Source organism: Bos mutus, chromosome 28 (assembly GCF_027580195.1).
Source record: "Bos mutus isolate GX-2022 chromosome 28, NWIPB_WYAK_1.1, whole genome shotgun sequence".
Lineage (NCBI taxonomy): Eukaryota > Metazoa > Chordata > Mammalia > Artiodactyla > Bovidae > Bos > Bos mutus.
This window is the reverse complement of record NC_091644.1, coordinates 10,098,130-10,113,039: the sequence shown is the minus strand read 5'-3', so window position 1 is coordinate 10,113,039 and position 14,910 is coordinate 10,098,130. Positions and strand designations below refer to the sequence as shown.

At 38.0% G+C, this 14,910-nt stretch overlaps 1 protein-coding gene across 2 annotated transcripts; it reads left to right on the top strand.

Moving 5' to 3' along the window:
• Positions 1–36: 36 nt before the first annotated feature.
• Positions 37–14,406, top strand: TFAM (transcription factor A, mitochondrial). 2 transcript variants are annotated; one of them, XM_070364749.1, is made up of 8 exons: positions 37–283; positions 857–975; positions 2,463–2,533; positions 2,942–3,091; positions 7,218–7,313; positions 7,837–7,882; positions 11,006–11,062; positions 11,543–11,681. In XM_070364749.1, exons 1-7 carry the CDS (start codon positions 183–185, stop codon positions 11,026–11,028), a joined length of 606 nt encoding a protein of 201 aa, XP_070220850.1. In that variant the 5' UTR covers positions 37–182; the 3' UTR covers positions 11,029–11,062; positions 11,543–11,681. The 2 variants fall into 2 exon arrangements, with proteins under 2 accessions (XP_070220850.1, XP_005906647.1); XM_005906585.3 differs by lacking the exon at positions 7,837–7,882 and having other exon boundaries at positions 38–283; positions 11,543–14,406.
• Positions 14,407–14,910: the final 504 nt, after the last annotated feature.

Genomic DNA, 14,910 nt, shown 5'->3' with positions numbered 1-14,910 from the left:
CCTTGCCCCGCCTCCTAGCTAATCGGAAGTTAGCCGATTTCCCATAGTGCCCCGCGAGTGGCGGGCATGATAGTAAATCCGGTAGGCTCTCTGGCGGGTTTAAGTCGGCTTTGTTGCGGTTTCTCTTGTGCCAGGGCGCTGTAGGGAATTGGGGCCTGGTCAGTGCTTTGTCTGCGGATGCAATGGCGCTTCTCCGGGGCGTATGGGGCGTGCTGAATGCGCTGGGAAAGTCAGGAGCGGATCTCTGCGCGGGCTGTGGCAGTCGACTGCGCTCTCCCTTTAGGTAAGCCTGCTTGCCTGCACCTTCGGAGGCGGAAGGGTTCAGGACGCCTTGGGGTTAGAATGTAGACGCTGTTCTCCGCTTTCTGTCCCCCCTGAAATGGTCAGGACTGACTTGGCCCTGTGATTCCGACCTCGACCTTGCCAAGGGGATGATAGCTTTGAGACCAGGCCTTACTGCTTCAGTACCCCTTGCCTTCCTTCCGGTCACCTTTCCCCTCCTCCCGTCCCTCCTCATTCTCGTAGCTTGGAGCACCGGGTTCGTTGTCCCCTGCGAAGTCGCCGCAAGAGTCTCCTGCCTTCATCTAGCCATTGAGGCGAGGCCCAGGAGCTGGAGATACATGCTTTCCTTCACTCTCTGCCCTTGCTAGGGGGTTAGGGCTTTTGAGACTTCAGTTTTGCAAGCTCTTTCCCCTGGATAGGACAGGATTTTAAATATCATTAGTGTTCTTGCCGAAGGTGTTAGGTGTCAGATGTGTAGCATCTTGATATCTTGCTTGGCATCTGTGTGCACGTAATTATGAATACGGGTACTTAAATGTTTAACACTGGTTATTTTCTTTTTATTTATATGTAGTTTTGCGTATGTTCCAAAATGGTTTTCATCCAGCTTGAGTGGTTATCCAAAGAAGCCCATGACTTCATACGTTCGATTTTCTAAAGAACAGCTGCCCATATTTAAAGCTCAGAACCCAGGTAAGGAGTTTGGGTTATATACTCTTGTCTGATGTACTAAAGATGCCACTAAGCAGTTAAATTGCAGACTTGATTTTCAGTATCAAGGCATCTGTTGAATGCAGAAACATAACCATTCTGTGTGATGGCCTGTAAAATAGATATAACATGGGCTTGTATGAAAGCCACCTGCCAATGCAGGAGACATAGGAGTCGCGGGTTCAATCCCTGGGTAGGGAAGATCCCCTAGAAAAGGGAATGGTGACCTGCTCCTTTATTCTGGCCTGGAAAACTATGGACAGAGGAGCCTGGCAGGCCACAGTCCATGGATTTGCAGAATCAGACACGACTGAAGCGACCTAGCAGGCATGCATAAGGAATCAGTGTAAGCACAGCAGTAAGGTAATTTTACCAAATAAAAATGCTTTAAATGTAATTGAGAACTGGTGAAAGCTATTTTAAAAATAGCATGTAGAATGCAAAGTACTTAGGAAAGAGGATAAAAAAGCTGAATTTGGGGCCTTGTGGCCATTGGCCCAGAGGACCATTGACGAATCATTTTACCTCTTGCTTAGCTCCTGCTTCTCCCACTGCAAATTATTAATAAAGTTGCAGTGAAATAATTTATGTGGATGTGTTGCATAAACTTGAAAGCTGAATACAGGTTATGTTAATTTTAAGAGCTTTTTGACTGAAAGCCAGTTGAATTTCTGAAAGATTTCCAGTTAGGTTTGTTGACTCCCTAGAAAGACTGGGTCCTTATTGGGGCTGTAGTGTAAAGATAGTGACCAAATTAGTAATTGCTGAGCTTTTCTTATAATTCCTAAAGCTTTTTCATATGCATTATATCACAGGGCACTTATGAAAATCATGTGAGCTGTAATAGTCACGTAAAGAACTGGTTTAAGAGACATGCTTCAGTACTCACATCTTTTGAAATGTAGGAGTTGAAACTAACAAGTGGTTTGTTAAATCATTTATACCTTGTCATTCCAGTTAAGATGGGAAGGAAATGGAGAAAAATTATTTGGTTTTAGAATAATTTAGCTTGTTTGCAAACAATATTTCTGTAATTTAGATACAGGTGGTGTTATATGAATCAAGACTATATTTTGTTGTTTAGTCAGGTTTTATGAACTTGGTCATTCCTGAAAGACTTGAAAAAAATGTTTTTGATTGAAATATGAAGTAGAAAACTTGTAGACACTGATTCCCCAATTGCTTTAACTTAGTAATCAATTCCTGAGGACCATTTTGGTGGTAAGTGGTACTATTCCTTAATTTAATCATTAGATAATAGACTTTAATAATGTTAGATAAAATATTAAATTATTTATTGTACTTAAATTAGTTGGTTAAAGAAAAACTAAATCATTTTAAGTTGTGTGTGGTAAAATGTCTGTAAAAATACTTAATTTTAGAGCTAATGGATTATTCTTTCCTGAAAGTCTTTAGAAATTGATCCAGAGATGTAAAATGGTGATATCAATTTTTATTTCATTTCATAGATGCAAAAAATTCAGAACTAATTAAAAAAATTGCCAAGCTATGGAGGGAACTTCCTGATTCAGAGAAAAAGGTAAGCATATAAATTTTTAACATTGCTGACCAGTTATTTTGCAGGTAAGGACAACTGTCATGTCCTTTAAGGAAAAAGATGACCCAGAGTTTTTTTTTTTAACGTTTGTTATCTCAAAGGAATGTCATACTTTCTCATCCACATAAATGATGAGAATATGGATAAATGGCAGTGGTGATGAAGCGTTGGTTTTTGAAGCAATTTGAAGTTGGAGGCCAGTTGCTAGACCTTCACCTTGGATAACACATTTGAAGAACACGTGATTTATAAGTGGGATTTCAGAGTGCATTTTCCACTTGGTGGTTCAGTCAGTTTGCTGAAGTTACGCAGTTGTCCTTCCCCGTCAGGTGTGCTATGTTTAATTAGCCAGCAATAGTTTATCAACTTCTTATTTGGATTTTTTTATAGATATATGAAGATGCTTACAGGGCAGACTGGCAGGTATACAAGGAAGAGATAAACAGAATTCAAGAACAACTAACTCCAAGTCAAATGGTATCTTTGGAAAAAGAAATCATGCAGAAACGTTTAAAAAAGAAAGCGTTAATAAAAAAGAGAGTGAGTATGGTTGGCATAAAACTGAAATTTGGCAAAAAACTGAAATTTATATATCTATAAATACAGGTTTGCTTTTTTTCCTTTGGCAAAAAACTGAAATTTATGTATCTATAAATACAGGTTTTTTCCCTTGTTTTGGTGACGTGGTAGAGAATGTACTTCAGTTAGGAAAAAATAGGATAGTTTCCTTCTGCCACTAGGACCACGTGCCTTTGAGTATGTTGTAAACCGTTTTTGCTCCTTTTGGATGTGTCTGAGTTCGAGATACATAATTAGGACTGGTGTGAAAGCTGTAGGAACAGAGTTAGGAAACAGGAAGATCAGGAATAGCAAAAGTCTTGATTCTCTGTCTTTTCTAGAGTACCTTACTGATTTGAATTGTTCTATAGGTGATGGTGAATTTGATTCTGAATATTGCTGAATGGACTGAATTCATTAACTTATCAATGTTGTAAAAATACCTATTGTAGATAATAAAAGTGCCTTTAGGATGAAATTCAATTTTTCCTCATTAAAAATCCCACATGGTTCAAAATTAGTGGCTTCCAGTTTAAGGTATTAGTCCATATAAATTCTATTGTTTGACAGACTACATCTTTCCGTACTATTAGGTGTGAGGTGGTGAACTTGCTGATCCAGTATATATACCATAAAAAATGATCATCAGAGCAAAAGCTTACTTCTCTGAAAAAGTAGATTCCAGCCTTTAAGTATGAAGTGATGGAATCTCTCGTCCTGATGTCTTAAGCCCTCCTAGCTCTTGGGTTGAGGACTCACCCAATTTCAAGTCAATGATAGTAATCGGAGACTGCTAATCCAATCAGTAAAAGGAAGCCAGAAAAAATAGGGATGGTATTTGGAGGGTGGAAAACTAGGGTTTATTCTCTCTTGAGCTCTCCCTTGCTCTTTAATGCACCCAACTAGTACTTTGAGTGGGGAGGACCAGAAATGAAGATTGAGCAGATATAAGGAGTTTCTTATTCAGGTATTTCTGTTCCTTTCTCTGTTGTATTCCAGTTCAGTTCAGTTGCTCAGTTGTGTCCAACTCTTTGGTACCCCATGGACTGCAGCATGGCAGGCCTCCCTGTCCATTAGCAACTCCTGGAGGTCACTCACACTCATGTCCATTGAGTTGGTGATGCCATCCAACCATCTCATCCTCTGTCATCCCCTTCTCCTCCTACCTTCAATCAGGGTCTTTTCCAGTGAGTCAGTTCTTCGTACCAGATGGCCAAAGTATTGGAGTTTCAGCTTCAGCATCAGTCCTTCCAGTGAATATTCAGGACTGATTTCTTTTAGGATGGACTGGTTGAATCTTCTTGGAGTCCAAGGGGCTCTCAAGAGTCTTCTCCAACACCACAATTCAAGACATCAATTCTTGAGCGCTCAGCTTTGTTTATGATCCAACTCAACATCCATACATGACTACTGGAAAAACCATAGCCTTGACTAGACGGACCTTTGTTAGCAAAGTAATGTCTCTGGCTTTTTAATATGCTGTCTAGGTTGGTCATAACTTTCCTTCCAAGGAGCAAGCATCTTTTAATTTCATGGCTGCAATCACCATCTGCAGTGATTTTGGAGCCCCAAAAAATAAAGTCTGACACTGTTTCCACTGTTTCCCCATCTATTTCCCATGAAGTGATGGGACCATATGCCATGATCTGTTTTCTGAATGTTGAGTTTTAAGTCAACTTTTTCACTCTCCTCTTTCACTTTCCTCAAGAGGCTCTTTAGTTCTTTACCTTCTGCCATAAGGGTGGTCTCATTGGCATATCTGAGGTTATTGATATTTCTCCCAGCAGTCTTGATTCCAGCTTGTGCTTCATCCAGCCCAGCGTTTCTCTTGCATGTGTGCTATACATATTGTAGTTGTCCAGTAGGGGTTGGATGTTCTTTTTTTTTCCCTCTTCAGTCTTTGTTCTCTTTACTTTCGGATTTTCGAGGATTTTTTTTTTTTTTTTTAGCCATGCTGTGTGGCTTTTGGGATCTTAGTCCCTTGACCAGGGATTGAATGTGTGCCCCCTGCAGTGGAAGGTTGGAGTCCTAACCACTGGACTGCCAGGGAATTCCCTTTATCTCCAGCACTTCTTTTGGGTTCTTTCTTATGATTTCCCTCTGCTTACAATGCCTGTTCTTGCAGGCTGTCTAGAATCCTTACCGTATTAATCACAGTTGTTTTAAAATCCTGGTCTGATAATTTTGTATCCCTGCCAGTTCTGATGCTTGTTTTGTTTCTTTATGTTAGGCTTTTTGTCTTTTAGTATGCTTTGGGATTTTTTTTCTTGATAGTTAGACATATGATGTGCTGGGTAAAAGGAACTGCTGTATATGGGCCTTCGTAATGTGGTAAGGCATGGGGCAGGGGAAGCATTCTACAATCTTATGATTAGGTCTTGGTCCTTTAATAAGGGCTTCCTTGGTGACTCAGTGGTAAAGAATACACCTGCCAATGCAGAAGATCAGTCGGGAAGATCCCCTGGAAAAGGAAATGGCTACCCACTCTAGTATTCTTGCCTGGGAAATCCCATAGACAGAGGAGCCTGGTGGGCTACAGTCCCTGGGGTTGCAAAAGAGTCAGATATGAGTTAGCAATTAAAACACAAAAAACCTTTAATGAGCCTGTAGCTTTGCGCTTAGTTGGTACAGGATGGCTAAAGTGAGCTGCAGTCTAGTATTTCCTTTCATTGAAGTCTTTTAGGCTCTTGATAGTATACCAGCAGGTTAGGTTCTTAATGTTTATTTGTGTGTTTATTTTTTATTTGACTGCACCAGATCATTAGTTGCAACACGTGGGATCTAGTGTCCCAACCATAGATTGAATCCCAACCCCCTGCATTGGGAGCACAGTCTTAACCGGTAAACCACCAGGGAAGTCCCAGCAGATTAGGTTCTGATTAACTAGTTTCCCTTGAGGGCAGGCCTTGTTAAGAATAATAAAGTACTCTGGCATTTCGAAATGATTCCTTTTCTTCCTGCTGAAAGCAAGAGGGGTTTTTTTTTTCCCTTGATATTTACTGTGGGAATCTGGTCAAGTTCCTGGAGAAAAACCTCACAGTATTATGAGGCTTTCCTATGAGTGGTGGTAGCTCTCAGAGCTGTCCACATGGAGCTTCCAGCAGTTAGTCTGCTGTGGTTCAGTTTCCTCCACACCACTGGTTTCCATTCCTCTATCTGTTCCAGTAAGTCTCGACTCCTGTGTTCACCTGTCTGTGTCTGTTTCCAATCTTGAGAGCAGCACTTCACCCTGTGTCCCCTCTTCAGTGGATCCAAGAGAGTTGATTTTGCAGTCTGATCAGCTTTATACTTATTGGATGGAGTGCTGACTTCCAAACTCCTTACATGTAGAACCAGAAACTTAGAAGTCTGAGTGACTTTTCTGTAAGACTTCCATTTGCTGTCCCTGTTGGAATTTTTCTTCCCATTAGATTCCCAGTTCCAGCTACTTGCAGTTTAGGTGAGAGGTGGGGGCCAGGCAGTTGCAAGTGAAGCACCTGGAAGAAATAGCTAGCAGTGGCTCTAGAAACAGAAGGGGAGATGCCTCCTCTCCCGAGGGGCTCAGGGCTGAGAGAGTGAACTCCATATGTAAATCAGAGGAGCCCTGCTTATGAATGAAAGTTGGGTTGATATTGACTGTAAACCAAATTGCCATTAAAACCCCCATCGTTTTATAAATTTCTATCTAAGTTCAGAAACTCGGTAGGTTAGGATGAGGCAGTGTCCTTCATTAGACAATGCAGCAAATGCGCCAATGTTCTTGAGTTGTCAAGTGGGGGTACGTAGTGCTTTGTCCAAGGAGAAGTGGTGCCTTACAAGGATAAAACGGGTTTTTTTTTTAATGTTTAAAAAGATTTTGTACATACTGCTCATTTATTCAGTTCATGGAGACCATAAACATAATATGTAAAGGAAATGTTTCTGTATGAAAAGTAACTTATAAAATCTATTAGGATTTTCAAAACAGTACTAATCAAAAATTCTGATGCCAAGAGGGAACAATCGCATACTCATAATGTTCATTTTAAAGAATATTCTGTAATTCATGGTAGTGAATGAAGTTTCTCTAGGTAAATTTAAGTATCATAGAGTTTAAAACTTTATCTCACCTTTCATTTTTTTTACTCAGGAGTTAACAATGCTTGGAAAACCGAAAAGACCTCGCTCAGCTTATAACATTTTTATAGCTGAACGTTTTCAGGAAGCTAGGGATGGCACATCACAGGTAAAACAAAACTCTGTATGTTTTAAAAATGTTTACTCTAATTTTTAAAATAATATAGACAGGAAACTTTAGGGGTGCAACCTGTCAAGTGGTGAAAAAAAGTGGTAAATTACTATAAAGAAATAGTATATATAAATAAGACCTAAAAATCCTTTTTCTTACCACATAAAATGTTTAAAATTTGAATGTGTTATATATACATATTCAGCCATGTATATACATAGTCAACTTTTTAAATTAAAAAACAAAATTTTCACCTTTATAGGAGTGTTCAAGTTCTGGAGACTTTTCTTATCCAGCACTTCTGAATGGTTTTACAATCACTGGGAAAGAATGAGAGATAGAGGTATAATGTTTCATACTGGGATTTGAGTGTGGCTTCATGTTACGCCCTTTAAACATTTTTGGTTATCCCATGGGAATGTATTATATTACACATATGAATGGTATCTATGTCTGCAGAAAGAAGAAAACAGCTTGTCATTCTTGCTGTGGCTTAGTCTTTCCTTTATTTCCTTTTTAGAGGCTCCAAATTGTCAGTTGTACTATTCCTCTTATAATATGCCATGGTAAGAAAAGTTGTCTGCTCGGATTCCTAATTCTTGTCAATGTGAGATGAAGGTTTTTGCCACTCTGATTCTTTGGGTTATTTAGATCTGTAGTTCATTTCACAGATCCTGTTGGACATATGATTAAATGATGTGTATATGTAACGTATTTTTTTGGCTATATATGATTTCACTGACTACTTCTCTTGGGATTTTATTTTCCTTTTGAAAAGTAGTACCATTTTATTTAGTGTTGTAGGACATCGTAGGTTACTTCTGAAAAACAAAAAGGGGATCTTCTCGGACCAGGGATTGAACCCATATCTCCTGCATTGGCAGGTGGATTCTTAGCACTGAGCCACCAGGGAAGCCCTGGATTTTAAATTTAGTTTCCATGGCCCTACATTACTAAAACAGCAAGCCTGTTTATTTTTTTAGTTGGAATTTGCTCAGTCACTAACTAACTTTGGATTTCATTTTATTAGTATAAGAAGGTTTTGTGTTAGAGAATCCTTCTGAATCAGTAGTTCTCAACTCTGACTGCATCTTGGAATCACCTCAAAAGCTTCCTGGCTGGCCTTTATCTCTGAAATTAAAATTAATTATATCATTTTTATTCATGTAAAAAAGTGCATTCTCATAGTTTTAAAGAATCAAATGAGGCTTGTTATGAAAGATACAAGTTTTCCTGTGCCGTCATATTCCTCACTCCAGAAGCAAATGCATTCTGTTTTAGTTGATTCTTGTAGTATTTACCCCCATATCTCTAAGTAATGTTCCTACATTGTCACTTCCTGATTTTTCTAAAATTCTAAGCGTTACCTATATTTTAGGCATTCTCTCTCACTATGTAAGATGAGCGTTAACTCTGTCTCATTGCACTGTTCACTCTTCTATCAGTCTACCTCCCAATATAGTTACATAATTTTGGTTAGATCAGTATTGAGTACTTAATACTATTACGTGTGCATGCTAATTTGCTTTAGTCATATCCGACTCTTTGTGACGCTGTGGACTGTAGCCTTCCAGGCTCCTCTGTCCATGGGATTCTAGAGACAAGAATACTGGAGTGGGTTGCCATGCCCTCCTCCAGGGGATCTTCCTGACCCAGGGATCAAACCAGTGTCTCTTAAATCTCCTGCATTGGCAGGTGGATTCTTTACCACTAACGCCATCTGGGAAGCTCAGTGGCTCAGCCGGTAAAGAATCTGCCTGGAGAGGAGAGCCGGGTTTGATCCCTGGGTCAGAAAGAATCCCCTGGGGAAAGGAATGGCTACCTACCCCAGTATTCTTGCCTGGAGAGTGCCATGGACAGAGGAGCCTGGAAGGCTATGGTCCATCGGGTTGCAGAGTTGGACACAACTAAGCGACTAACACTTTCTGCACTTAGAGCATGGAATTAGCTCTGCTTTTCTGCTCCCCAAATGCTGTGTTGGTAGTGTCCTTTCCTATTGTCTTTGTCGCTGTGGATTTTATGCCTTTAGAAATTTTAGTTGTTTAATTAAAAAAAATAAATCACAGAAATGAATTGCTTACAGTTCTGAAGGTTAAAAGTCCACGATCAAGGCCACATCCTGGTGAGGGCCCTCTTCTGGTTCATAGCTGGCACCTTCTCTCTCTGTGTCCTCACATGGTGTGAGTGCTCATTTAATGTGATTTTAGATAGCACCAGAAGTAAATACCTTCCCATCCCTTTAATTTGTTTTCCATGAATTAGTTTTTTAGGTGAAAGATTGTTTATGCATGCAGCTTCATAAATTATTGTTTAACACACTGAATATGAAACTTGTGGATTAAATATAAGCAAAAAGATACGTTATGAAAGAACTAAAAGCATGAAAGCAATTCTTTCCAAAGCTAAGAGAGCAGTTATTTAATGAGTAACTATCCCTGAGTATACTAGATGTATTTATAAAGGTAAGCTTAAAATACTCAAAATAGGCTCAGATACCATCTGGGTACCTCACTTTTTGTTGATAGGAAAACAAAATTCAGTGAAAGTTCTGGTCAGAATAGTGAAGTTAATAGTTCTAACTCTACTTCTTAAAATCACTGATGATATCCTCCTGCCTTTAATAGGCACTTTTCATCCCCCTCTCCCTCACATTCTCCGCCTGTCTCTCTCTCTCTTCTCTGCTCCTCATTCTCCACCCGCCCATTTTCCTCTTCAGTCTTTGCTCTCCGGTAGCAGCACCACAGGCTGTGTGAGGTGTACTCACTGTCTCTCTGCCTCTCCTCCAACTGTGGGATTCCTGCATCCCTTTAATTTTATAGATTAAAGCTCCCAAGCCTAAGGGAGGTCATAGAACTTTTTCCGGGTCACATAGTTAAGCTCAGCTGTGTAGGAGGAGAATCGGCGCTGTGTTGCTCCTGTGGTGACAACTGAAACACAGTGCACAGACATGAGAGGTAAGAGAGCACTTAAGCCACAGAGGAGACAAAACAGTATTTGAGGCTAGTCTGTGACAGAGTAGCTTATATTTGAATATTAATATCTTTGAATTCAAAAAGATAAATATCTGCACAAACAAAGGAACCATCAACAAAATGAGAAAAGTAATCCTACCAAATGGGAGAAAATAATTTGCAAATAATTTAGAGAACTCATATGACTCATTCCCCCACCCCCGAAGAAAAAAATCTGATTAAAAAATGGGCAAAGGATCCGAATAGATATTTTCCCAAAGAAGACTTAGAGATGGCTAACAAGTATATGAAAAGGTGCTCAACATCATTGTCAGGGAAATGTAAAGCAAAACTGCAATGAAGTACTCCCTCATATTTCTTAGAATGGCTATTATAAAAAACAAGTACTACTGAAGCTGCAGTAGAAGGGGAACCCTTGTGCTGAAACAGTAACTCAGAACACATAGACACTAGCAACACGTTGGTGACTGCTCGAGTTGCTGGGTGGGGTGGGAGGGTGGAATGGGCAAAGGTGGTCGAAGGGCACAGACTTCACAAGCGCTGCACTGCACACCTGAATGTATTGTTACATGTCAGTTACAGCTCAGAGTTTTGAGGAGTCTTTGCCTGTGATTCTTGATATCTGAGTGTGTGTGGTTGGAATGAATAATAAAACAGCATCTTTCTTCAATCACTGAAGTCCCTGTATCTGGTACTTAAGTGTATATTGTTTTACAGGTAAAGCTGAAAGCTATAAATGAAAACTGGAAAAATCTCTCTAATTCTCAAAAGCAAGTAAGTAGTATGGTTTTAGTCCCAAGTGCCTAGTTAGAGTATCTGTGAGAATATATCAGGGCAAGGCTTGATTCATGTGAAGACAACTTTATATTACACAGTGTTTTAAAATCATTGTCATATTCTTGGAACCAGTTTGGCTTTTTTCTTTTGGTAGTTTTTGATTCCATATCAAACTGGTATTTAAAACAGTGTCCCTCGTAACTTAGTGTCATCATATCCAGTGATGATCACACCCTGCCCCTGTTGCTTTTCCACACTCCAAACCCTGAAATTGTAGCGACTTCATGAATACTTAAAAACCTTTATCTCTTATCTGTTTCTCATCTAATTTTTATCTCACAAGAATATTTCTTTCCAGCCCCCCTTTAACATATAGAATAGTAAAATAATTTCTAGAATATTTTTGGAGAGCATCCCAGAAATTAACTCCAAAGATTCCTCTAAAGAAATCATTTTAACAATTACACTCTTTCTCAGGTATATATTCAGCTTGCTAAAGATGATAAAATTCGTTATTATAACGAAATGAAATCTTGGGAGGAACAAATGATGGAAGTTGGACGAGAAGATCTTATACGTCGCTCAATTAAATACCCAGCAAAAAATGACCCTGAGAAGTTTTAAAATAGAAGATTGAGTTATGTTCATAATGGATAGACATAAGAAACCAACTAGGTCTCAATACCGGAAGCTGTTGTAAAATTAGAATGGATAAAGTTGGTGAACATTTATATTTAATTCCTTTTCTGTAGCCCATGGACTTCTGCCAGCCAATTCAATACATTTTGTATTGGTGTCTTGCTTTTGAAAACCCAAACAGATAAGACTTCATGTGGAATTTATTTTGTGTTTAGGAACTACTGAGCATCAAAATAATCCATGAAATGTAGCAGTGAATCATTTTACCTTTGATAAAGGTAAATCAGACTGTGAAGTTTTTTTATACTTGGTGATTATGGAAAAAATATTCTCGTTTCCTTATATTATGGAAGCAGGAGTTTCCTATTCATAAGTATCTCAAAGTTTGTAGAAGCCATAGTGTTCTATGATATAACTGCATTTTTAAAAGAGCATCCAGAACTCATGCTGGTAAATTTCAAATCCTGGGTATAATTCATATTATAATCAGACTTGATGGTTGTACATGTGAGGAATTTCTGGTATCAGTTGCAGCTTTTATAAAAGGTATAGATTTATAAACCTTTTCCTCATTATCTTTTTCCTAAATTAAAAACTAAAAAATTATGTACCAAATCTATGCATATTGTTTTATATTGCATAGAATAAAAATTATGTGTTTCCTAATTATGTTTTAAGGTGAAACATTCATTTTATAGCTTTCTGGGATTTTTGTTTGTTTTTTTAAACAAAGTAGGAGTTTGTATACTGAATTATTTTTTCTCTTATGTAAATATATTTATCCAGAAAGTAGAGAACTTATTTGGTGTAAGTTTTAAAATGAGAGATCTAAAAAAATCATGTCTCCAAAGTCTCTCAAATTGGAACCTATAATTTTTAAACATTTGCATAACATATAAAAGCCTGTATAATAATTAATAGCCAGTTCTAGCCTGATGCCCACATCCAGCCCACTGCCTGCTTTTCTTGGCCTTGTCAACTAAGAATTGTTCACAGTTTTAAATAGTTAAAAAAAACTAAGCATACTTCAAGACACATGAAAATTAATATGAAATTCAGTGTCCATAAAAAAATGTTTTATTGGAACACAGCCACACTCATCGATTATGGCTGTTTTTGTACAATAGTGCAGTTGACTTGGTTGCTACAGAGAGGTGCAGCCTGCAAAGACTGACCCGTATAGTGTGGAATGAGATGCTCTTAAGTTACTTGCTGTGGCTCAGTAAAATACATCTTAACAGTTTTCCAGTTAGCATTTAAACCTTACCCCTTCTAGCATTTGATTATCTTCTTAACAAGAGTCAAAGGTTTTTCAAAATCCACACCACCTTTTTGAGCAAAATATTCAACTGTCATCATCAGTTCACATGAATTTATAACTCAAAATTTATATATTTACTTTGTATTTTGCAAAAATATGCAAAAAAAAAAAAAAAAAAAGTGTATTCTACATCTCCAGAAAGAAGATTTTTGAAGTTTGTGGATAGAAAATAAGTAAAAGAATCACTAAAAAATGACTTGTTACGTACTGAACTTGGCAAAGGTCAGGACTGTAGGGAAAACTACAACTTAAGAGGACTAGCCTAAGATTTAAATATATGGAGCTGTTTGAAGTTTTCAGGCGGCTTTGCTCTGTGAATGGTAATGCAGGACACAGCCTGCCAGTATGTAAATGACCCTTGGTCTGAGGCTAGAGTGTTCTAGGGAAGAAGAGAGGGAAGAAAAGGACACGTGCTAGTGTCTCTCCCAAGCTTTCTCAGTTAGGTTTCCAGGAGAGAATTAAGCCCTAATTCCCTGTGGCATCTAGAATGGTACCGATTTTGTACCAGCCTTAGGAGAATGGAGAAAATAATCACTCAAATAATTTACTGTGTTCTGTGCTTCAGATGAGCCCAGGGAGCACATGGGAGTCGATGTTTATAATATTATAGAATGGGTGAGGAAGAGAAATGAATTATAAACTCCTGTAGCACAAATGTATAAAACACATCTGCGTACTTACCTTCTGAGCTCTAGGCATTTAGCTGCCTGTACTGTTTTACACCGAACACATTCAAATATCCAGTGTCTACGTTCTCATGTATATACTTAATATAGGGAGGACAGGTATGAAACAGTGAAAGGAGCTGTAGCAAAACCGTTTTGTTTCTAAAAGGGTGTCATTGTTAATACTTTAAATATTAGGATAATCTGATTTCACACCTTTCTTAATAAACTTCAGTACATGGCATACCATGTATTAAATGCCATCCAAAACAGAGTATTTGTATATACAAATACTCTGTTATGAAGAATGAGAGCCTATATCAATAACCAGTGGCTAGGTGTGTAACCGGTGGCCATTCTTATATTGGCTGAACAAGAAACTAAAAGCTAAAGAATTGTGACCAGGGAAAAGATGCTTAAGTGAAAACAGCGTTTATGCTGTCTGAGCAGTCAGTCACAGAGACGCTTATGTTCACTAGAGTACCAGTATTAGATTTTATAAAACAATTGACAAGGGTGTGTGTAATTATTTTCTGATGTTTAAGGTATATGTGCAGATTCAGCCTACTGTAATAATGTAATTTTGCCATTGCTTTTGGCTAACTCCTTTTTTGGAAATGCCCTTTTTTTTTTTTTTTTTAATGTATATGCTTTTTTAAATAGTTGGCCATGAATGTGTATATTTACATTTCTGAATTAAAATGCAGTTAAAGTAACTAGCAAGTTTTATTGATATTTGTGACATTTACTGTACCTGAAATTAATCACCACCAGATTGTCCGAAAGCAGCAGGAACTTCTTATATAGGTAAGTAATTAATTTCCATTATTTCTCTTAATTTTACCAATCTTTTTACTGTAAGACTACTCCAACAACAACAACAAAAATACTCTTTTCTTTCCTTTTCTCTCCTCACAGCCACTATTCCTCTTCCTTTTCAAAGCACCAAGCTCTTACAGACAAATTTGAAAATGTTACAAGTGCAGATAATATGTTTTGAAATTTTAAAGCAGTAATACTCTTTTAAATTGAACTTTGGGGAAGAATAAGAAATGAACGTATTTATTATTATTTTCAATTTGTAAAATTTTCCAAATAGTAAAACTGTACAAAGTTAGTATCATCATTCTCTCACATTGTTCACAAATAAAATATTTTTGGTAATCATTGATTATATTTGATGGGAAATACATAAAACATGAAACCATCTTCTAGCACAT

Bases quoted from the DNA above. Each gene is read 5' to 3' on its own strand.
- TFAM (XM_005906585.3), top strand. From the start codon at position 183: ATGGCGCTTCTCCGGGGCGTATGGGGCGTGCTGAATGCGCTGGGAAAG. The intron at 2,534-2,941 runs GTAAGCATATAA...ATTTTTTTATAG, and splicing joins TTCCTGATTCAGAGAAAAAG to ATATATGAAGATGCTTACAG. The intron at 7,314-11,005 runs GTAAAACAAAAC...ATTGTTTTACAG, and splicing joins CTAGGGATGGCACATCACAG to GTAAAGCTGAAAGCTATAAA.